Source organism: Lithobates pipiens, unplaced genomic scaffold (assembly GCF_037356315.1).
Source record: "Lithobates pipiens isolate NorthernLeopardFrog02 unplaced genomic scaffold, aLitPip1_a1.2 Scaffold_27, whole genome shotgun sequence".
Taxonomy (NCBI): domain Eukaryota; kingdom Metazoa; phylum Chordata; class Amphibia; order Anura; family Ranidae; genus Lithobates; species Lithobates pipiens.
Window position 1 is genome coordinate 146307929 of NW_027507788.1, and position 24185 is coordinate 146332113.

Here is a 24185-nt window from a genome sequence, read left to right on the forward strand (position 1 = left end):
CATTATGGGGGACACATCGGACAATTATGACACATTTTTGGGACCAATGGCATTAATACAGCGATCAATGCTATAGAAAATGCATTGATTACTGTAAAAATGGCACTGGCAAGGAAGGGGTTAAGACTAGGGGGCGATCAAGGGGTTAATGTGTTCCCTAGTCGGTGTTCTAACTGAAGGGGGGACTGTGCAGGGGAGATGACAGATCACACAGATCGCCGTTCATACTCTGTATGAACAGACTGTCTGTTCTCCACAAGGAGAACTGGAGACTGTGTGTTTACACACACAGATCCCGATTCTCAGTGTGTCAGCGACGATCGTGACCGCTGGGCAAACGCATTGGCTCGGGGGGCGAGCGCCCCCTAGTGGCCACAGGGAAAAGCGACGTTACACAAGTTATTGCCCTGCTTAGCTTAGTATTGTCCGCAAATACAGAGATTGAGCTGTTCACCCCATCTTCTAGGTCGTTTATGAACAAATTAAATAGGCTTGGTCCCAGGATAGAACCCTGGGGGACCCCACTAAAAACCCCTGACCATTCTGAGTATTCCCCATTTATCAACACCCTCTGAACTCGTCCTATGGTCCATGCCAACGGACCTTACTTTGTACAGTAAACATTCATGAGGAACTGTGTCAAATGCTTTTGCAAAATCCAGATACACCAGATCTAGGGGCCTTTCTTTATCTAGATGGCAGCTCCCCTCCTCATAGAAGGTTAATAGATTGGTTTGGCAAGAACGATTCTTCAGGAATCCATGCTGATTACTGCTAAGGATACCGTTCTCATTACTAAAATCTTGTATATAGTCCCTTATCCCCTCCAAGAGCTTTTGCATACTATTGATGTTCAGCTAACTGGTCTGTAATGCCCAGGGACGTATTTTAGCCCTTTTTTAAATATTGGTGCTACATTGGCTTTTCTCCAATCAGCTGGTACCATTCCAGTCAGTAGACTGTCAGTGAAAGTTAGGAACAATGGTCTTGCAATTACTTGACTGAGTTCCCCAAGTACCCACGGCTGAAAGCCATCTTGTCCTGGTGACTTAAAAATTTTACGTTTTTCAAGTCTAATTCTAATTCTGTCCTCTGTTAGCCATGAGGGTGCTTCCTGTGATGTGTCATCAGGATAAACACTACAGTTTTGGTTACTGGAGCCCCCCCATTTCCCTGAAGACTGAGAAGAAGAATAAATTCATTACCTTCACCAGCTCCCCATCCTTTGTAACCAGATTCCCTTCCTCATTCTTTATAGGGCCAATATGGTCTGTAATCCCTTAATCCCGGTTACTGTTTATATACTTAAAGAATTTGTTTTTTTTTGCTCTCCTCCACTATGTGTCTTTCGTGTTCTATCTTAGCTGCTCTAGGATACGGAATGATATCTGTTTGTTTCTCATGATAGTGTACAGAACTATAACAATTGTAATTATCATATGATCAAGCCTTGCAAAAGCCAAGAAGCTGAACAGCTAATGCTCCTAAAAAAATAAACAAAATAAAATACAATAACTTTTTTTTTTTTTATATATATATATATATATTCTTTCCTTTCCATTCCACACTGAACTGACTTCCCATAATAAGGACAGTAACTAAAACCTGAATACACATTCCTCCTAGCATGTTTATAAACCCGTCACAGCAAAAACAAGTAATTCAAGCTTTTAAGCTACATATTCGCACAATTCTGGCACAAAACAGTCCAAACCTTGTTAAAGAACAGCAACCCAGAAAAAAAAAAAATCCACAAAAAACACAAAAGTATACAAACATTGCTGCCCATCCCTTTTCAGCAGTGCAATTTCTGGTTAAATCAGATGTTTTTGACAACTGCAGAATAAGCAATGGCTGAGCAGCGATAACCCAGGCTTGGATAGCTGCCCTGAAATCCACCGTTAACCCCCTCCCCCTCCCACCCATCACTTCAATTCAACAACTTTGCTCACATCATGTACTTATTAACGCTGATGAGGCAAAACACAAGCCCCCGATGCGATGCATACTGACCATTGCCAGTCATTCCTGGGCAGGTTTCGGGGCTTCACTTTGTCAAAAATCTTCATGGTGCTTTGCATAAACCGCTCAGAGGTCCAAGAAGCTGCGGCTGGAGATTCCTGATAGAGGTGGGATGCTATTGGCTGCACGACATTACGGCGATGATGGAATGAGAATAAGCAAAGAAAGGAAAACACAAATTGCAGCCGAGCACGGAGGGCAGGAAGAAAGTCTGGAAGTGACAGCAATCCCAAGTCATTTCTGAAAGTGGATTCCCTGAAGTCTTCTGTCCCGCAGGACTAAATGAAAACAGCTTCACGTGTTCCTGTGCCGCCGGAGTACAGCAAGACTTTGCTTTGAGAATGTGCAATACTCTGCCATTCCACTCAGATAGTCTGTCTGGAAAGCTTCAAGTAGCTAAACAAAGTCCAGTGTACAGGTGAGGACTTGGCAGGTGTACAGAAGCTGGGCACAGGAATCCACTAATCCAGCTCTGAAGCCCCAGCAATGTCTCTTAAGACTTGCAGAGTACATTACATAAAAGTGGACCTGCCCATAGGAGGAGGAGAGTGCCTGTCAGGTGGGGGAAACATACTCACTGTACAAAAGGATCATCCCTGATTGGCTGGAGGGCACATCAGGAAGTCAGTGCATCTCCGAATAATCACACACACCTGTATGATAGAGATCTACACGGAGCTGTAAGCCTAGGATCCAGCCAGGAAGATCCGACTCCCTGCACAGATCTACCCCCTTCACAGCATGCACACTTCTGTCATTTACACCAATAAAAGGAAGTCTTCACACAAGAAGTTTATTTGTAATCGCGTGGCTCAAAAAAACATCACATGAAGCAGAAAAATAAACAGGACAAATATTTCATACAGTAAGACGTGTGCTGGGCTGCCTGACAATAGAAGGCTTCATGTACACTGACATTTAGGAGCAGTTGGGCATTTTTGTTCAGCTGCCCCTGAACTTTCCTCTATGTTATCTTATCAGTACATGTACACAGGGTCCTTTATAGTCCATTCTAGGCAGCTGAGTTTAGAAGCTTTTTTTGGAAAGCAAAAAAATGTGTTCAGGACGGATGTTCAGAGGCATTTGAAAAGGCAAATGCCTGCAACAGCCTGGAAACGCGGTAACTCGCATTTAGCCGCATTTCGTTTACAGGTGTTTTTCATGTTTGACTATTTGCAAAACAATAAAAACACTTCTAAAACTCAAAACGCAGCATGTAATCGTGGAAAAACTCAAGTTTTGAAACGTCAGTTATCTGTCAAGTTAAATCGTTCAGGAGAGGTTTTATAATGTCCCGTGTATATTAAGCCTTATGCCCCGTACACACGATCCGAAAATCGCATGGAAAATATCGCTTTCGAAGCGATCGTACGATATTCGGATCGTTAGTACAGAGATTTCGAGAGCCGATTAGGACAGTTCATCCGATATTATTCTATCAGACATGCACGGAAATTGTTTTCGTGCGATGCCAGATCGTACGATTTTCGTTTAATGAGTACAGCTATCGTTCGAAAATGCAATACAAATGCATTACAACACATGACATCACTTCCAAATTTTTTTTCTGTCGTGCGGGAATTTTCGTGACTTTAGTAAACTCATCAGATTCGATCTGAGATTAGCATGCAATAAAAAACGGACGATCATTCGTCCGATAATCTCATCGTGTGTATTAGGCTCAACTCCAGGCAAATATAAAGACACATGATTCTGGCTTTGTATTCATTTAGAAATACAGCAATTTAAAAGCAACTACTAAAAGTGGCTCTAAAACCTAAACATTTACCTTAATGCATTCCTTCCTTGTATAAAGGTAAAAAATGTTTCGGTGTTAGCATCCCCACCCCCTTTTACTTTCCTGAGCCCTCATTCGATCCAGTACCATGCACGTCTACAGATCTTTTCTCCCCTCACTTTCGGGTATGGCTGGCTTTGCTGGTGCCCCAGGAGCCATTGGATCCCAGTGCTGTCAATCAAAGCCAGTGATGAGGGGGCAGGGTAGAGTCCCGCTGTCAATGGATGCAGCAGCAGGACACAGGTGCGAGCTTCCCATGGGAACACTGGACAAAGGAGGTTCGCGGCCGTTCCCATTGCATAGATCCCAACCATTCAGATTTAAAACTAAGTCCCTCTGTCCCGCTTTCCTCCTCATTTGTCCCTTATTTTGGTCTGATCTATATAGTTGTATATAAAATACACTTTATCTTTCAAAAAGTGTTTCCCAGTGCTAAACCTTTCATCTCATTTCTAAATTACCGCATTTGTAAATTTCAAAAGCCAGTATAAAGGAATAATAGTGAAAAAAAGCCCTTTGGGATAATTCTCCTTTAAGCAGGCATGTCCAATGCCTACATACTTTTGCTTATATAGGTGACCCTCATTCTCATCTCAAAAAGTTGGGAGGTATGCCATTGCACACAGTAGGTAAGTATAGACTTTTTTTTTTTTTTTTAACAAAAGTATCTTTACAATTACTTTAAGGCCCCTTTCACACTGGGGCGTTTTTCAGGCGCTTTAGTGTTAAAAAAAAAAAAAAAGTGCCTGTAAAGCGTTTGAAAGAAGCCTCATCTGCAATCCCAATGTGAAAGCCCAAGTGCTTTCACACTGAGATCCCTTTCACACTGGGGCAGTTTTCAGGCTCTTTAGCTTAAAAAAAAAAAAAAAGCGCTTGTAAAGCGCCTGAAAGAAGCCGCAACTGCAATCCCAATGTGAAATCCCAAGTGCATTCACATTGAGGCGCTGCGCTGGCAGGACGTCAAAAAAAGTCCTGCAAGCAGCTTCTTTGCAGCAGTTGTGGACCGGTGAATACACCGCTCCTAAAGCGTCCCTTCCCATTGAAATCAATGGGAAGTGCCTGCAAAACTCCTGAAAAGCGTTTTTGGCAGCGGCGCTTTGTGGGCGCTTTTAACCCTTTATTTGGCCACTAGCAGGGGTTAAAAGCGATCCACTAGCGCTCGAAAAATGATGGTAAAGCGCCGCTAGTTTAAGCGGCGCTTTACAAGTGTTTTTCGGGTGCTGGCAGTGTGAAAGAGCTCTTAAAGCACTTGGGCTCTCACATTGGGACTACACATGAGGCTTCTTTCAAGCGCTTTACAGGCGCATTTTGTATTTTAACGCTAAAGCGCCTGAAAAACGACTGAAAAACTCCCCAGTGTGAAAGGGGTCTAAAGATTAAACTGGTTGTAAACCTATTACAACCACTTTAACCTACAGGTAAGCCTAGAAAGTGTCTGAATTGGATGTTTGATCAGCCTCTCCCCATTACAGCAAAGCTCAACCTAGGAGAGGGAAGGGCAAAACTGGAAGGCAATCAAGTGTGTTTCATGCAAATTTATTTACGTGGAACTAGTGCACAGGAGGACAAAAAGAGTGAAAAGGAGGATATCATTCTTCTACTACTAGGGATGGAGAGAGGACACCACTGTATTTCCTAACTAATAGGTATCCACTACCTGGCTGTGGAAATCTCAGGATTGAACTGACAGAAATACAAATTCTTTGGAAGGTAAACAAGGCTCCCCAATTTAGATTTTATTTGTATAATTAGTTCTTTGCCCGGAGTCCAGCTTTAAACAGCTCTGGTATGTGCATTTACACCAGCCACAAGGCAAATTCAGAAAAACAACAATCCTGACTATGCAAAAAATATATACTGATCGTCTTGCAGGGACCAAATTCTTTGGAACTCAGGATGCAAAAGGCCAAAGTGCATCGCCTCCCATCCCCACAAACTGCAAACTACTTCAGCAGTATAGGTTGCAGGCACTGCCCTTTTTTCACCCAATGTAGCCCATTATTTACAATGTGCTTGCGCACATAGGCGTGTAAACGTGCGCAGAGTTTTCCTCAGTAAAAAGAACATAGGAAAATCTGTGTTCCCGGTCAATATTTTGCACCGGTGCACCCAAATGCGCACATATGTACATAAATACTCACACATGAGCATAAATATGAATGAATTATCCCTAGGAAGATATTGTGCATATACGCTCAAAAAATATGTGTGAATTTGTGCAAAACTAACACCTGAAATTACATCCAAAAATGCAGAAGCTCAAACATCAGTACCGTGTGCAGGAGGCCTTATGCCGCGTACACACGACTGGACCTTCTGGCAGAAAAGGTCAGACGGAATCATTTCATCGGATATGCCGATCATGTGTGGGCTTCATCTGACGGACCTAAAAAGAGAACATGTTTTAAATCTTTCCGATGGAATCAATTCCTATCTGGAAAACCATTCATCTTTGTGCTATTCCGACGGACCAAAAACGCAAGGGCAGCTATTGGCTACTGGCTATTAAACTTCCTTTTTCTAGTCCCGTCGTATCTCATCACGTTCGTGTGTAGGCAAGTCTGTTTCAGCGGAACTCCGTCAGAGTTTATTCTGACGGAAAAAACGGTCGTGTGTAGGCGGCATTAGAGTTTCAGAAGCTAAACTAGTTCACCCACTTTTTTAGTTTTAGTTTTCTTCTTTGCAATTATAAAGACTGCCATTTATATGTCAAGATTGTAATATTTTAAGAGAAATGTAAACCTGGGAATGCTCAACCCTACAATGAAGTCTCACACCTCCCACTGCAATGTCTATATAATGTAGCACAGGTGAGGAAACCAACAGGCAAACAGAGCACTCCCCTATTCCATCAAAAGACCAGCGGCATAAAGTGCAGAGATCTCAGCAGCAGACACCCTGCGAAACACTAGAATCTGGTGGCTGAGCATTCATATAGCTGAATATGAATAATCTCGTCATTCAGCAACCTCATAAAAGCTTCCATATTGGTCCAGGAACAATTAAAACCTCTTGCAATGATCTCACTGATACATAGATGCAGTCTTTGGGCAACCAGATTTTACGCCCTGCATTAGACCCCTTTCACACTTGTATGACTTGTTCTGCGACTTGGGACTGCAAAGTCGCATGACAAGTCGTTCCTCATGATTTCCAATGACAACCATTCATATTAGTACAACTTCAAGTTGTGCCGACTTCAAAGTAATCCCTGCACTACTTTGTTCCTACTTCAGCCAATTGAATATCACTGAAGTTGGATCAAAGTCGGATCACCATCTTAACTGATCCGACTTTGGTATGAGACTTGTGCTCTGAGGTTCCTGAAGGGGAACTTCACACAAAAAAATAAAAAAAAATAAAAAAAAATGGCATGGGTTCCCCCTCCAAGAGCTTATCAGGGTCTTCAGTCTGGTATGGATTTTAAGGGGAACCCCCATGCGCTCGCTCAGCCCCACCCCCTTCCTGATGGGCTATGTGCTCGGATAAGGGTCCGGTATGGGTTTTGGGGGTAGGGGGGCCCCCACACACCTCCCTATAAAAGGCCTCACAGCTGACAATTCATACTGTATCAGAGCCAAAACCATGAGGTCAAAGGAACTGCCTACAGAGCTCAGAGGTAGGATTATTGGAAGGCACAGATTGGGGAAGACTACAAAAAATTTCTCCTGCACTGAAGGTTCCCAGAAGCACAGTGGCCTCCATAACTCTCAAATGGAAGACGTTTGGCACAACCAGGGTTTTTCCAAGAGCCAGTCGCCTGTACAAACTGAGCAATCCGGGAAGAAGGGCATTAGTAAGAGAGGAGACCAAGAACCTGGTGGTCACTGCCTGAGCTCCAGAGGTTCTATGTGGAACCTTTATGTACACATGTGTACTTCCATGAAATGTTCTGTACCAATGGACATACTGTAAATTTATCTAAGTGACAACAATAAAATACTTTTTTTTTTTTTTTTTAAACAAAGATCCTGTGTGGAGATGGGACAAAGTCCCAGAAGGACAACCATTAGTGCAGCCCTCCACCAATCTGGGCTTTATGGAAGAGTCTCTCCTGCAAAACACATGAAAGCCCGCTTGAAGTTTGCAAAAAAAAAAAACATCTGAAGGATACTCAGACTGCAAGGAACAAGTTTAGCTGGTCTGATGAAACTAGGATTGAACAGTTTGGCCTCAATTCTAAACGGTATATCTGGAGGAAACCAGGCACCGCTTATCAGCTGTCCAATTTCATCCCAATAGTGAAGCTGTGCAGTGGCAGCATCATTCTCTGGGGTGGTTTTTCGGCAGCAGGTACTAGGAGACTGGTCAGGTTGGAGGGAAAGCTGAATGGAGCAAAGTACAGAGATATCAACCTGTTCCACAGAGCTGGGGACCTCAGACTGGGTCGAAGGTTCACCTTCCAACATGACAACGATCCTAAACAAACAGCCAAGACAACACAGGAGTGGCGAAGGAAAAACTCTGAATGTCCTAGAGTGGCCCAGCCAGAGCCCTTACTTAAATCCTATTGAACATCTCTGGAGAGACCTGAAAATTGCTGTCCACCAATGGTCTTGTTCAACCTGACTGAGCTTGAGAGGATTTGCAAAGAATGGCAGAAAATCCCTCAATTCAGGTGTGCAAAGCTTGTCACACCAAAAAGACTTGTGGCTTTAATTGCTGCCAAAGGTGGTTCAACACTGAATGCTTAAAGACACTTTCACACTGCCAGCGCCCGGGCATCGGTGGCAAAGCGCCACTATTTTTAGGGGCGCTTTACCATAGTTTCTGCAGTGCTTTTCGGCTGCAAGCGGGATGCTTTTAACCCCCACATGCAAAGCACCTCTGCAGTAGCGCTGCCCGTTGATTTCAATGGGCAGGGGTGCTTTAGAAGCGGTGTATTCAGCAGAATCTTTTTTCAGGCGCTTTACAGATGCTATTTTTAGCACTAAAGTGCCTGAAAAACACATTTCAGTGTGAAAGAGGTTTAAGTACATGTGACATTTCAGTTTTGTTTTTTTCTAATATTCACAGACATTTCTAAAATTCTGTTTTCTGGTCATCACGGGATACTGAGTGTAGATTAAATGATTTAATTTTTTTTTTAAACAACTGTAGTATCAGGCTGCACCATAAAAACATAAAAAAAAAGAAGGGGGTCTGAATACTTTATGTATGCATTGTATATTGTGGAGGTACATTTTAGGTACACTTCCTAAACATGCACCAAAATGCAGGAGTTTTAAAAATGCACAGGATCCGCAGTGCATTGGTTTGAAGTCACAAAGGATTTATAGCGATACCATTTTTCATGCGTATTTGTTCTGCTTTTTAAACACCAAAAGCACATGAAAAATGAATCATTGTGAAAGGGCCCTTCGTAGAATGCGCACATGTGTAAAGTCTTACCAGAAGATGGATTTATTTACATCCCGTTCAGCAATTACAGGATGTGAACATATAATCTGAGAACCAGTTTACCCAGATTAACAATATTGAACAGGCAAGATGGTAAAGCTCAGGAAGTCTTACTGAAAAGGACCATAAATCTACTCTGCGATCTGCTGCATACAAGCCCACTACCCAGATACTGTTAATCAGATAGAGAACAGGAAGATAAAGAATTAACGTTTCCTATTGACCATCTTCTGGCACAAGATCTAAATGAACAATGTTGAACAGCTGAGACCGTACAGGCACACCTTAGCTCAGGGAATCTTACTAAAAATGGCCATAAATCTGCCCTGCAATTTGCCGCATACAAGCCCACTACCCAGTCGCATCTAATTCAATAGAAAGTGTAAAGTATAAAGATTGTAGGTAAAAACAATCTCTTGACACATAATCTAAATTAACAATGTTGAACAGCTGAGACCGTACAGACACACCTTAGATCAGGGATAAAAATGGCCATGAATCTGCCCTGCGACTTACTGCATACAAGCCCTATACCCAGTTGCTTCTAACCTTATAATATAAAATAAAATAAAAAAAAGTGAAGCCGACCTCATGGATAGATTTAAAATAATTCTACATAAAGGTCCTGGATGTGACTTCCAAGCATATCACAGAAATTCAGAATCTGGGACACTAGATGCAACAGCTTGAGGGCCACATGGACAATACAGTGCCAGTAGGTCATGAGGAAAACAGTCTCAGTGCCGGTTCACACTTGTGTGATGCCAGACATTGCATGTAATTTGCAGCGCACTGCTGTTCACATTACATGCGATGTCTGTGCGGGTGCGATGTCAGCCATACAGATAGCTTGGCTGATATCGCACCGCATTTGGTCCAAACACACACAGGACCCTTTTTTCTGTTCGGACCAGAATCGGATCGCATGTGTGTTCACACATATGCGATCCGATTCATGTCCGAACTGTCAGTTCGCAGTGCGATACGCAAGCTGAAATGGGGGTGTCGTTAACATATGACACTCCCCAGCAGTTCGCATATGGCAGTGTGAACTGCCGTGCGTGTCGGGAGCGATGCGGGAACCCGCACATGATTCGCAGGGTCCTCGCATCGCGCTAGTGTGAACCGACACTCAAGCTGGAGGTTCAAGCCCTCCACTATATGCTAAAAGAGATGGTAAATAAGGCCTGAAGGTCCAATTTCCAGCCTGTTAGCAACGTTTCAAAAAGTCTGCAAAGTCACTGCCCGATTGTGTGTGCACGGCTGCAGGAGACACCTTGGGTTCAGGCAGGCGTTCAGGACCTCCAAACTGGCCAACAGCATTGTGCACCATCAAAAATTACTGATGCCGCTTTTGGGGTGGTGGGGCAGGCAATGCCAGTTAGTGGCTCCCAGAACCCTTTCCTCAATTTGACACCCTGGCCTTTCAAACCAACAACTTGGAAGTAGAGGTCGACCGATATTTTTTTAATTAATTTTTTTAATTAATTGGCATCAGCCGATTGTGCTGATAAAAAGGCTGATTATATGTTCAGCAAGACTTGCAAAAGACTTCTGTAATAGAAGTCAATGTAAGTTGCCTGAAGTTAATCAGTGGAGGGACTTTCCTCCTCTCTGGGCAGTCTGCCAAGAAAAGAGCAAAGAGATACAAATGTTTCTTCTTCAATGAACTGAGCTCAGTGTGTAGAGTTCAGTTTAACCATTTAAAGACTAAATCTTTTCTGACACTTGTTGCTTACAAGTAAAAATCTTGTATTTTCTGCTAGAAAATCACTTGGAACCCCCAAGAAATATATATATTTTTTTTTTAGCAAAGACCATAGGGAATAAAATAGCAGTTGTAATATTTTATGTGACGCGGTATTTGCACAGAGGTCTTTCAAACGCAATTTTTTTGGAAAAAATACACTGATTTAAAAAAAAAAAAAACTAAAACAGTAAAGTTAACCCTTTTTTTCATCCAAAAGTTTTCAGTACCTGTTTTTGTGTATTTAATATATAGTTTTTTTTTTTTTAATCTAAATTATACATACACGTGAACTGATTTGAGGTTTGTTTAATAAATGTTTAAATGTAAGAAATTTTCTGTATCACTTATTACTGAAGGCTGCTTCCATGGTAAAACGCTGCTAGTTTTAGCGGCGCTTTACCATCATTTTAGCAGCACTATTCGGCTGCTAGCGGGGCACTTATAACCCAGCTAGTGGCCGAGGAAGGGGTTAAATGCGCTTGTGAAGCACTGCTGCCGAATCGCATTGCAGGCGCTTCAGCAGTGGTGCCCATTCATTTCAATGGGCAGGAGTGGTGGAGCTCCAAAGATGCTGCTTGCAGGACTTTTTTTTTTTTTTTAACATCCTGCCAGCGCATCTCCTCATTATGAAAGCACTCAGGCTTTCACACAGACTGCAGGGGAGCCGTTTTGAAGGCAATTTATAGGCGCTATTTTTAGCCCAAAAGCGCCTGAAAAACACCCCAGTGTGAAAGGTGTCTAACTTAGATTTTATGAGATGAAGGGAAAAAAAAAAAAAAGAAGAGGGGGGGGGGGGGGGGTGGAAATCGGCCTAACATATCGGCCCAAAAAAATAAAAAAAAATAAAAAAAAATAAATAAAATCGGCATCATATATCGGCCATCGCGATTTCGAACTATCGGCACCGGCCAGAGAAAAACCCATATCGGTCGACCTCTACTTGGAAGTGCAGTCGCTGTAGATCTGAGGGGGAAGATCTGAAATCAGGGAAAGCTCTGCTGATTTTATCATCCAATCATGTACAAGAAAAAATGCTATTTTTTAATTTTCCTTGCATGTCCCCCTCAGATCTGCAGTGACTGCACTTCCAAGTGCACTTGTAGTGCAAAGTGGATTTGCCTTTAGTAAATAAACCCCAATGTCCTGTTGCTAACCAATCTGTTCACCTCCTTACCGAGCTTGCTCTCCCTTCCTGGAGCTTTCCAGCTCTTCACCAGAAGTCCTCTCACAGCTTTAGGCCGTCTCCTCATTCTATTGGGAATCAGTCCGAATACCGTACTTAATATCTCAATGAGTACATCTAAGTGCAAATGGACCTCCTGGATGTAACGCTAACGCCCCAATGATTTCTGCTGCACATTGTTCATCCTTTGACATGTTCCATCCTGACGACTTTTTCACTTTAATAATATCTCAAGAGGCTCAGATCCACCCTCAGTCTTTATCTGCCCCCCCCCCCCCCTTTCGTATTCTGACCTTTCCGGTCTCTTCGCCTCCCTCATCTTTGGATTTCTTTTTGTCGGTATGTCTGCTCTACTCTTTTTTTTTCTTTTCTGTGGGATCTAATTGCCTCCACACTTAATTACTTGATTAGGAGAGGTCTGGATCCCATTCTTGCTTTACAAATGCTCTACAGCAGGGGTGGCCAACCAGTGGCCCACAGGCCGCATACAGCCCAAGTTGAGCACCTTGGGAATTACTAGTACATCCATGGAACCAGATATTGATGCGTCAGTTTATCAAAAACCGTGTCAAATATCGCACTAGCTTTATGTTACCCTCTTACTTTTAGAACTTAAAAAATTCCAAAGAAAAGTTACGTTTTATTACTCAGCTAGGTACATGGCCTATATCAGTGATCATTAACTTGTGATTAGGCCAACTTTTCTATCCTTATTAGTGTATTTTATGTGTGGCCCAAAACGATTTCTCTTCTTCCAATGTGCCCCAGGAAGGTCCAAAGTTTGGACACCACTGCTCTACAGACAAGGATCTATCCATCCAAGTCAAACGTTAAATATTTGTGATGCAATACTTGTTTTTGGATTCCACATTGGTGTTCAATGGAGGTTGGTTCTGTTTTAAATCCTTGTGAATGTACACGTTCTGTATTTTTCAGAAATGCCTTAATAAAACTTATGGTAATACTGGATATTTTTAGGAACAGAACGGACTCTAGCTCCCCATATATTTGCAGCAACTATATTAATTATTGCTAGGGCATGGAAAACCCTTATTAGCTCTGAGGCAGTAAAGAACGGGGTGACTGAAATGATGATTCATTTTAAAAGGACAGGGCAACCTTAGATTTACAAATCTCTCACAGCGACTTTTAATCAGTTGCTTCTATCTGACATTAGTGAGATGTTGTACCCCCTGGAATCTCTTTAGGTCTTTTACTCTTTTCCACTGTATAAAATGCACTTCTTATCCCTTCCTCACTTTAGGTTTTCAATTGCCTCTATCCATTTTTTCTTCGAATCGTGGTGCAATCGTGATGGGGTATTCACTCTCCACAACTATACCCACTGGGAATGTTTTATTCTCTTAGTTACTGTTTATATGTTGTTATCACTGACTGTACCAGATTCAAGTCTTTTTGAATATGCACCTTGGTTTTAGCTCACGTGCATACTAACTCGTGAGGTGTGCCATTATATGTGCAGACCCTTATGTTTACTGTACCTTATTTACCTTATTATTATTATTATTGTTTACCTTATTGTCAACGAAAAAAAAACAGGAAGGGAAACCTATAAAAGATTCTTACTCACCATCTTCTGGCATGGTCCAAATGAACCATGTAGATCATGCAAAAGAGCACAAAACACGCATTAGCTCACAGAATCTTACTAAAAATTACCATGAATACGCACTGTGATTTACTGCATGAAAGGCCAATATACAGTTACGTCTAACCTAATAGGATACAGGACGTGAAAACTATAAAAGGTTCTTATTGTCCATCTTATGGCACAAGTTCCAAGTTAAAGTTAAACACATAAGGCAGTGCAAACACACCTTAGTTCAGCCATTGTTACTAAAAATGGACATAAACTGGCCCTGCAATTTACTGCATACAAGCGCACTATGCAGTTATTTTTAACCTGAGAGTATGCAGGAAGTGAAAACTATAAAACATTCTTATTCATCATCTCTTGGCATGAGATCCAAATCACCAATGTTGAACAGCTTAGCTCAACTGGTCATGAACCCGCCCTGCAATTTACTGCATACAACCCCACTAGAGTTACTTTTAACCAGAATATTACGAGTGAAAACTGCATAATGTTCTTATTGACCATCTCCTGGAACAAGGCACACAGATGAGGTCAGAGTAACAAGCATATGATAAGCCTGGCAAGGGTAACTTCAGCAACAATAATGGTAATGATCAGCTGACAGATTATTGGCCAAGGTTCAGAGGTAACATACATATTGTGAATCAAATCCAATTAGCAACAGAAATTATTTTATGAGAGCCGACTATTCTTACATGAACTGGTTAAAGTGCAACTAAAGACACCTGTGTGACAGTCTAAATAAATCCCAAATCCAATTACGAAGTGATGCACAAGCCCGACAAAAAAAAAAAAAAATAGAATTTTTAAAACAGCTTACCTGTAAAATATTTTTTTTTAAGTACATCAGGGGACACAGAGCCATAGTAGTTACTATGTGGTATATAGGCCACCTTCAGGTGATTACCCTGGATGATGCAATTTTGTTGCGAAACGCGTAGGGCCAAGCGACACGCCAACGTTACCTCGTGTTCAGAGTGCAGGAAGGACGGGTTTGTCCGTGTGTGTCCGGCCGGCGCAACCGACTTAAGGCTCAGAAATTCCAATCACATTGTAAGTGTTATTTTATATTTTTTGGATTTCAACAATAAAAGGTTTTACACCATCGGAGCTTTATCTCTTTTCCATGGTGCATATTTTGAACCTTCCAAAACGTATGAAGGGTATTCTGTGAAAATGTATCCAGCCTTTTATACCTAAAAGCGGTGATTCAAATGATTAATAAAGGATTCCCTTGGAGTGAGGAACGATCACATACCTAAATGCTCATTGTGACCCTCTGTGGTAGGGGGTCATGAATTTCTGGTAAGAAGTGAATTCAGACATTTGGTGGTGGATTGAACACTGTTCATCTATGGAGGATTTCATTTAATTGGTCACAGCAGGACTTTTTTTCTGTGTATTTATTTTTTCAGAGACTTTTTTGTGTTTCACGGGGCGTTTTATTCATTATATTAATTTAAATGCGTTGTTTGTATCAGTCTTCACTGAAGTGGTTTCCTGCCCACCTGAGGGTAGGACAGAAAGTTTTTATATTATTTGTTTATGTATTTTGGTATATTTTTTTCATTGGTTGGGGATATAATAGAATCATATGTATTGTTACACTACTTATATCCACATAGGCTTTTGCCTTATTATATAGTGCACTTTAGCGCAGCTTATTTCTTTTGTTAGGTTTTTAGCAAAAAGAGGCAGTGCTAGGTATGACCAAGTGCTGGCTGACAATCTACAGGCATGTGAATCAGCAGTGACAATGCCGACAGTCACCCTCCTGAAACAATTTTCTTTTCATCCAACTGTACTGATCCCAGGTACAGCTATATCCGCAGCCCCAACCAACCCCAATGTAAATGCGCTCCCGTGAGAAAACGTGCGGGTCCCACGCTTGTAAAAATGCAGCATGTTGGCGGGTGAAAAAAAAACAAAGCAAACTTTTCCTGTGGGCCACGTTTTGAAAAAAGTTCATGTGTCTTTCTGTGGGAAACGCAGCCCACACGCACACATAGGTGTGATCCGAGCGTCATGGCAAGCTTTGAGCTGAAAGGCCAATAACAAGACAGCTGGATCAAAATACATGCACCTTGTTAATTCTGGGCGGCACAGTGGTGTAGTGGGTAGCACTCTCGCCTAGCAGTACTGCCTGGAGTTTGCACATCTTCCTGTGGGTTTCCTCCGGGTACTCCGGTTTCCTCCCACACTCCAAAGACATGCTGGTAGGTTAATTGGCTTCTGTCTAAATTGGCCCCAGTATATGAATGTGAGTTAGGGACCTTAGATTGTAAGCTCCTTGAGGGTAGGGACCAATGTGAATGTACAATGTATATGTAAAAGCGCTGCGTAAATTGACGGTGCTATACAAGTACCTTAATAATAATAATAATTCTGGGCTGGCAGCACATCGGAGTGTGCTTCTATTCTGTCATGGCTTATGAAAGTCCCTTCTCACTCCAGCAACAATACTGACTCACTGCTATACAAAATCACCTTACAATTGTGTATTCAGCCAGCCGCAACTTCTGTAAATAAAACTATATTCAATTGATTTCAGGAGTGCTAACACAATCCCCGATATACATACTGCAAATATGGGGAGCTAGAGTCCGTTCTGTTCCTAAAAATAGGAACCTGCCCGCTGCAATTGTCAGATGAGGAGAAGAGAGGAGGCGAGTCATCTGAGCGCCGAGCTGCGCTCTTAATGAGGTATATAGCTGCATTTTTATTATATTACACAGACACCTTGCAGATGACATTATTAAACAAGAGTGAATAAAAGGAATATATTGAGGGCCATCTTTAATATTGTATGGACCCTGGGCAAGAATTTACTTGTATCCTCTGTCCACAGCCACCTCTGTATTCCCCCCCCCCCACCGTCCACAGCCACCCCTGTATCCCCCCCACCCCCTGTCCTGTCCACAGCCACCCCTGTATCCCCCCCACCCCCTGTCCACAGCCACCCCTGTATCCCCCCCACCCCCTGTCCACAGCCACCCCTGTATCCTCCCCCCCACCCCCTGTCCACAGCCACCTCTGTATCCTCCCCACCCCCTGTCCACAGCCACCTCTGTATCCTCCCCACCCCGTCCACAGCCACCTCTGTATCCTCCCCACCCCCTGTCCACAGCCACCTCTGTATCCTCCCCACCCCCTGTCCACAGCCACCCTCTGTATCCTCCCCAACCCCTGTCCACAGCCACCCTCTGTATCCTCTGTATCCACCATGCCTAACACCCTTGCAAACAGCAGACTGTGTACCTGTGTTCACACCAACAACTACAAGATGCCGAGAGGACAGCCAGGGGAAATTAAATAGCATCAAGTGAGCCAATTTTTTCTTCACAGATCAAGATCTGCTCATGAAGAGCAATGGTGGAGGGGGAAAAAACAACATCATTCAAGATGAAGAATCCTATTGTTGTGAATGGGTCAGTTCACACCTGAGCGCTGTGTCAGTGTCATCTGAATCTTGAAAAAGTGCATAAGCTTCTTTGGGGCAGAATTGCGCTTTTTTGGCCTCTTAGACTTTAACACCCCTTTCACACCAGGGCGTTTTGCAGGCACTATAGCGTTAGAAATAGCGCCTGCAATCCGTCCTAAAGAAGCTGCACCATTGTGTGTAGTGTGAAAGCCCCGAGGGTGCGCTGGCAGGACGTCAGAAAAAAGTCCTGCCAGCAGCTTCTTTGGAGCGGTGAAGGAGCGGTGTGTTTACTGCTCCTCCACCACTGCTCCCCATTGAAATCAATGGGGCAGCGCTGTAATACCGCCAGCAAAACGCCGCTATTGTGGCGTATTGCCAGCGGTTTTAACCCTTTCGCAGCCGCTAGCGGGGGGTAAAAGCACCCCGCTAGCAGCCGAAATGCACCGCAAATCTGGCGGTAAAACTCTGCTAAAAATAGCGGCGTGTTACCGCCGACGCAATGCGCGGTGTGGTGTGAAAGGGGTCTTAAGGCCAAGTTCACATTTACAGAAAATCTGTTAAGTGAACATACACTGGACACCCCCGGTCCTGCTATACTAGTACCGCGATCTTCCACTGTGAAACACTGGGTTGCAGGATTTAAAATCCCCACATCTTAAGCCCCTATCCTTACCCATCAGCGTGTATACATAGGAGGCAGTCTAATTGGTTGGCACCTTCACATAGTCCATGCTGAACCATCAGAACCCATCTAGCCGATCCTGTTAGCGTTGGAGAGAAAACCAGGAGGATTTCAAACCCCAGGATCGGTAACGCAACTCAGGTATAGTTGGACCGGAGGGGATGGGGAGGGGGTCCAGTGTAAAGTCACCTTACAGATTTTCTGTAAAGGTAAAACTTACACTTTAATGTGAACACCTAAACACATTTTTTAAATAAATGCTTTCTTGTGTACGTTTATCAGTTGCTCCCAAAAGTCTAATGGGGCCAAAAACTTGTGATTCTGCTACATGTTGACTAAGCTCATGTTAAGTACAAATGCATTATTTTGTGCTTATCAGATTAAAAAAAAAAAAAATGTTGTTATTGTCTCAAACAATATATTAAATTGGATTAATATTTAAAAGCTACTGTATTCAGTTATATAATTTGTCTTAACTGTCAAAGGATTTGTAATATTGTCCAGCCCATTTTGTAATCCATGCTCCTCTGCCAGATAGCACAGCCAGGAGGAGGACACCACATTCTCTGATAAATTATAAGTGGTGACACGCATAGCCTGAACCGTGAAAGAGATATTACCCCTGCCTTTGGGGGGGGATCTTGAGATTAGATCCCAGCTAAAATAAAAAGTTGGTCTCACCAAGAGTCGGACATTTGCTGGAGATGCAACAAAAGTAAAGAAACCTTTCTACATTGCTGGTGGCCCCTGCAAGCAGATCCAAACAAACATTCTGGAATCAAATTAAAACATGGATAACACACGTTACCAACACGCGACTCAAACTTGATACAGCTTGCCATCTTCTACATGTGAACTTCTCTTGTAAATGTGAATTTCTCTTACAGAAAGTACAAAAACGCTTTGTCAAGTCACATTCTAAATGCAGCCAAAGCACTAATACCACCATTATGGAAAACAAGAGAAACCATCTGTAAAAGACTGGCTTCTAAAAGTCAACTCTACTTACTACATGGAAGAAACAAATTGCCATTAAAAAGACAAAAACACAACAAACACAACTCCATAAAACATGGAAGAAACAAATTGCCATTAAAAAGACAAAACACAACTCAATAAAAACATGGAACAAATCACCATTAAAAAGAGAAAAAACTAAATACAACACAACACAACTCCATAAAACATGGACGCTTTGGAACTTATTCACACAATCTGAACCCTACAAGAAACTAATGGAGGCTTAAAAGTACATTCTAAGCCACCAAACAATAGACTAAACCTAACATGAAAACTTTAGCCAAACATATGTCTCATGAAGTATATATGTCAGAAAAGTAGAATTTCTCCTCTGCCCCGGGTTACTATTACCAACCAATACCACTATTTCTTGAATTACCATGAAAACTTTTCCAGCTCACATTTCACATTGATCTTACCTATGAACGAGTTACAAATGATCCCTTATTTCGGAAACCACAAGTTTACTTTTTCTGTATGATTACATATCAAATTGAAATATGCAGTTTTGAACACCAATATAGCCGGTACTATACATATAATTGTTTAATTTCATTGCATTTTCACACTTATAAAATAAACCTTTATTGAGAGCCATTACCCAGCTATTACATATAGAACAAGTTATCGGTTCTGCTCCCTGTCCTTTGTTCAGCACATGTAAATACAGCATAGCCTGATTGGATCCTAGTGCTGCCCCTTCCTCCAATCTGAACACTGCTGTACAGGAGATGTTCAATTGTATGTGTGTGTTGTTTTTTTACCCGCATTAAGCATGTTTTTTGAAGGCCCACGTCTACTTTCACCAACAAACAGTAATCTGATTATGGACTGTGTTCATACAAAGCCAGAACACACCTCAGAAGCATAAAAACACCCACAAAAATAAACACCAGCGAAATGCATCGCTGCCTACGGACTAAATTAGTTTATCAGTTATAAAGCAACTCTGAACTTCCTAGCAGCAAAAAAAAAAAAAAGGGATTGTCTTCTGCGGAAAGATCTTGAAGTTACAACATTAGAGGAATTAAAATTCTAAGAAACTTCTAAAGTACAACTCATGCATAACTATAATGACTATATTGTTACTTGTAAAAACATATGCAAGTCAATAAAGAGTTGGGCTTATCCTATAAAGAATTATTCAAAAATCTATGACTGTTCAAAGTAGAATAAACTTCAGCAATCAGTTCACTTTTATAGCTAAAAAAAAAAAAAAAAAAACATAAAAAGGAGATAATGGTTACCAATGGTTAGTACCCTTTACATGGTTACTGTATTGCACAATATATTACTACAGCTGTCCATACACAGTTAAAGGGGTTGTAGAGGCAGGAGGTTTTTTTATCTTCATGCATTCTATGCATGAAGATAAAAAGCCTTCTGTGTGTAGCAGCCCTCACACTTACCTGAGCTCCCCCTCTGTCCAGCGATGTCTCTGAGTGTCTCAGCCGCCCAGATTCTCCTTCCTGATTGGCAGAGACAAAGCAGCGGTGCCATGGGCTCCCGCTGCTGTCAATAAAAGTCAGCTAGCCAATCAGGTGAGAGAGGGGGTGGGGCCAAGGGTCTGTGTCTGAAAGGACACAGGGAGCTGTGACGCAGCTCGGGTGCCCCCATTGCTGCTGGGGCACTGAACAGGAGGGAGGGGCCAGGAGCACAGAAGAGGCGGATTCAGGCTGTTCTGTGCAAATCCACTGCAATAGAGCACGCAAGTATAACATGTTTTTTTTTTTTCCCCTATAAAAATAACAAACAAGACTTTACAATCACTTGAAGATTTCTTTTTGGACTGATTGGATGCAGCTGACTACTGGTGAACAGAGAGGGGCTGCGGGGGCCATCGACTAAGTGAATTCTCTCAGTGTATGGCCAGCTTAAAGGGTTAGTTCACCTTTACTCCCCGACAATACCAGGCACTGTCTGGTATGAAACTTTAGGGGGGAACTCCACGCATGTAAAAAACAAAAACAAAAAACAGCATGGGTTCCCCCTCCAAGAGCACACCAGGCCCTTCAGTCTGGAATGGTTTTCAAGAGGAACCCCCAAGCCGAAAAAAACTGCATGGGGGTACACCCAAAATCCAGCACACAGGCTGGCAGGTCAGAAAAGGGGGTGCGGATGAGTGAGCCCTCCCCCCCTCCCCTCCTGAACCGTGCCAGGCCGCATGCCTTCAACATGGAGGGGTTGGTGCTTTGGGGCAGGAGGGCCCTGCGCCCCCCACCCCAAAGCACCTTGTCCCCATTATGATGATAGCAAGGGCCTCTTTCTGACAACCCTGGCCATTGATTGACGGGGTCTGCGGGTGGGGAGCTTATCAGAATCTGGAAGCCCCCTTTAAAAAGGGGGTCCCCAAATCCCGGCCCCCCACCCTAGATGAATGAGTTTGGGGTACATTGTACCCTTACCCGTTCACCTAAAAAAAAAAAAAAGTGTCAAAAATAAAACAAACACAGTACACAGGTTTTAAAAATGATTTATTAGGCAGTTCCGGGGGCTCTTCCGATTTCATCTCCCCTCTCCGACTCTTCTGGCGACATCTTCTACCTCTGCCAGTTCTCCTCCCCTCTCTGGGTCTTCTCCCTCTGCCAGGTCTTCTCCGCTGTCTTCTCCCCCTGTTGTTCTTCTGATGTTGACTAGACGCTCACTCCCGCTCTAATGCTGGGTGTGCCGTGTGCCACTACTTATATTGGCATGACACCCCTATGACGTCACTGCTCGGGGAATGATGGGCGGTACAACATACCCCATACTCATTCACCTAGGGTGGGGGGCCGGTTTCTGGGGGTCCCCTTGTTAAAGGGGGCTTCTAGATTGCAATAAGCTCCCCGCCCGCAGACCCCAACAACCAACAGCCAGGGTTGTTGGGAAGAGGCCCTCGTCCACATCAACATGGAGACAAGGTGCTTTGGGGTGAAGGGTGCAGGGCTCTCCTGCCTCAAAGCACCCCCCCCGTGTTGAGGGTATGCAGCCTACTACAGTTGGGGGAGGGGGGGCACTCGCTTGTCCACACCACCTTTCCTGACCTGCTGGGCTGTGTGCTCGAAAAAGGGTCTGGTATGGATTTTAAACTGCGAATGGGCATTCCCCTTAAAATCCATGCCAGACCAAAGGGCCTGGTATGCTCTTGGAGGGGGAACCCGTGTGTTTTTTTTTTTTTTTGGACATGGATTTCCCCTTCAAGATCATCAGAGCACAAGTCGCATGCAAAAGTCGGATTAGTTCAGATGGCTATCTGACTTTGATCCTACTTCAGCCCATTGAATATCACTGAAGTTGGATAAAAGTCAGACCAAAGTAGTGCAGGGACTACTTTGAAGTCGTACTAATATGAATGGTAGTCATTGGAAAACATGGGGAACGACTTGTCGTGTCTTTGCAGTCTCAAATCGTAGGGCAAGTCGCACAAGTGTGAAAGGGGCTTTACATTTTTCTGTAAAAGGTGAACACTAAGTATGTTCCAAACACATCTAGAAATAATAAGTATGAATACAATAAAAAGGTGAAAATTGAAGTGCAGATAACATTCAAACTTTTCCCTCATTTTTCCAGAAGTACTCACATGATCCCTTTTGGATTCTGCAGCATACAGGCTTTTGGTCCAAACGTGGTTACGGGGCATGGTCCATGCATGGATCGCGTTCTCCTGCGGAAATAATGGCTAGAAATTAATTACAATTTACTACACAGGACGCGTTATTTAATCCCAATATTACCAGAAAAAAAAACAGATACTCAACTTGATAACTATAGAAACTTTTCAAATGTAAATAGATTTACATTGACAAATATACAAAGTTTAACAATAAATACATTCTGTTTCATAGAAAATGAATTTGAATAGAAGGCATCCAATAAAGTTTGTACCTAGTAACATTTTAGGGCATTCATTACACATTGACTTTGATAATACAGTCGTGTGCAAAACCTTTTCTAGCCCTTGAAGAGAGGTTATTGCCCTGAGATTTTTTTTAACATTATTATTGCCATTAAAGACATCATATGCATTTCACTACCATGTCACTTCCCAGAACAAGTATAGTATTCATATTTATTTTAAGATAAGCTAAAACTGTCTGGATCATACGATTCTCTGTCAGCATTATTTAAGCATCCACTCTCAGGGATATTGACCCCGACAGTACAAAGGTAAAACGCAAGAAAAAAAATAATAAAGAAGAATGAATAGGAAAAAAAAAAAAAAAAAAAGAAGAAGAAGAATCAGCTCTTGTACGTTTCCTACCCACCCCCTCCCACAGGCACCTCTACCACACCCACCCGAAATCCCGAGTGGGGCACACTCATTTCTTTAAATAAGTGATCCGGGAAGTCTGGAAATTGTATTAGAATTTGTGTCTAACCACTCACTATGAGACAGAGAAAGTCAGGCTATTCGATTCTGAAAAAGTTAAAGGGGGGGGGAGGGGTGTTTGAGAACTGTATTTATATAGTTAACAGACTGCAGAGAAAAATCACTGAGAAAACCTGTTGAAGTAAAATCGACCTGACCATCTAGGTTAACGGCTGTGAACTTCCGTCTCTGGCTCTGTGATCGTTCAAATCATTTGGTGGAGGGCAGATTAAGGCATGGGATTGTTTTTCAGGGGTTGGGCTTGGCCCCTTGGTTCCAGTGAAGGGAACTCTTCATCAGTATACCAAGACATTTTGGACAATTTTATGTTCCCAACTTTGTGGGAACAGTTTGGGGATGGCGCCTTCCTGTTCCAACATGACTGCACACCAGTGCACAAAGTAAGGTTCATAAAGACATGGATGAGCGAGTTTGGTGTGGAGAAATTTTACTGGCCTGCACAGAGTCCTGACCTCAACCCAATAGAACATTTTTGGGATGAATTAGAGCGGAGACTGCAAGCCAGGCCTTCTCGTCCAAGATCAACGCCTGACCTTATAAATGCACCACTGGAAGAATGGACAGCCTTCCCAGAAGAGATGAAGTGGTTATAGCTCCAAAAGATGGGCCAAGTAAATATTGAACCCTACAGACTAAGACTGGGATGTCATTAAAGTTCATGTAAAGGCAGGGTGTCCCAATACTTTTGACAATGTTCTATAATATATATTATATATAAAGATCAAATATATACAACAATACTGCGCAGTAGTCAGCAATGAAAAAAATAGAACTAAAAACGAAGGCTGCTAACACGCTAAAACTGGGATCTTTTTAGCTGGGAGAGTATCAAGAGTCTAAAGTGTAAGCGCCGAACTTATATGTATATTAATCTAAAAGTGAAAAAAAGGGGAACAATAAACACCAATAAATGCACACACCT

General features: G+C 42.6%; 1 protein-coding gene across 6 annotated transcripts in view; it reads right to left on the bottom strand.

Annotated features, from left to right (window-relative positions):
- The window catches only part of NADK (NAD kinase), a 158826-nt gene that overhangs the window by 55846 nt on the left and 78795 nt on the right, over positions 1-24185 (bottom strand). For 5 of the 6 annotated variants that reach the window (XM_077457630.1, XM_077457633.1, XM_077457631.1 and 2 more), the window contains one exon: positions 22454-22537. In XM_077457630.1, the coding sequence (XP_077313756.1) occupies positions 22454-22537 (84 nt within the window). Of the gene's footprint in view, positions 1-2013; positions 2518-22453; positions 22538-24185 lie in introns of those variants that run through there. The other variant, XM_077457636.1, reaches the window with a different exon arrangement.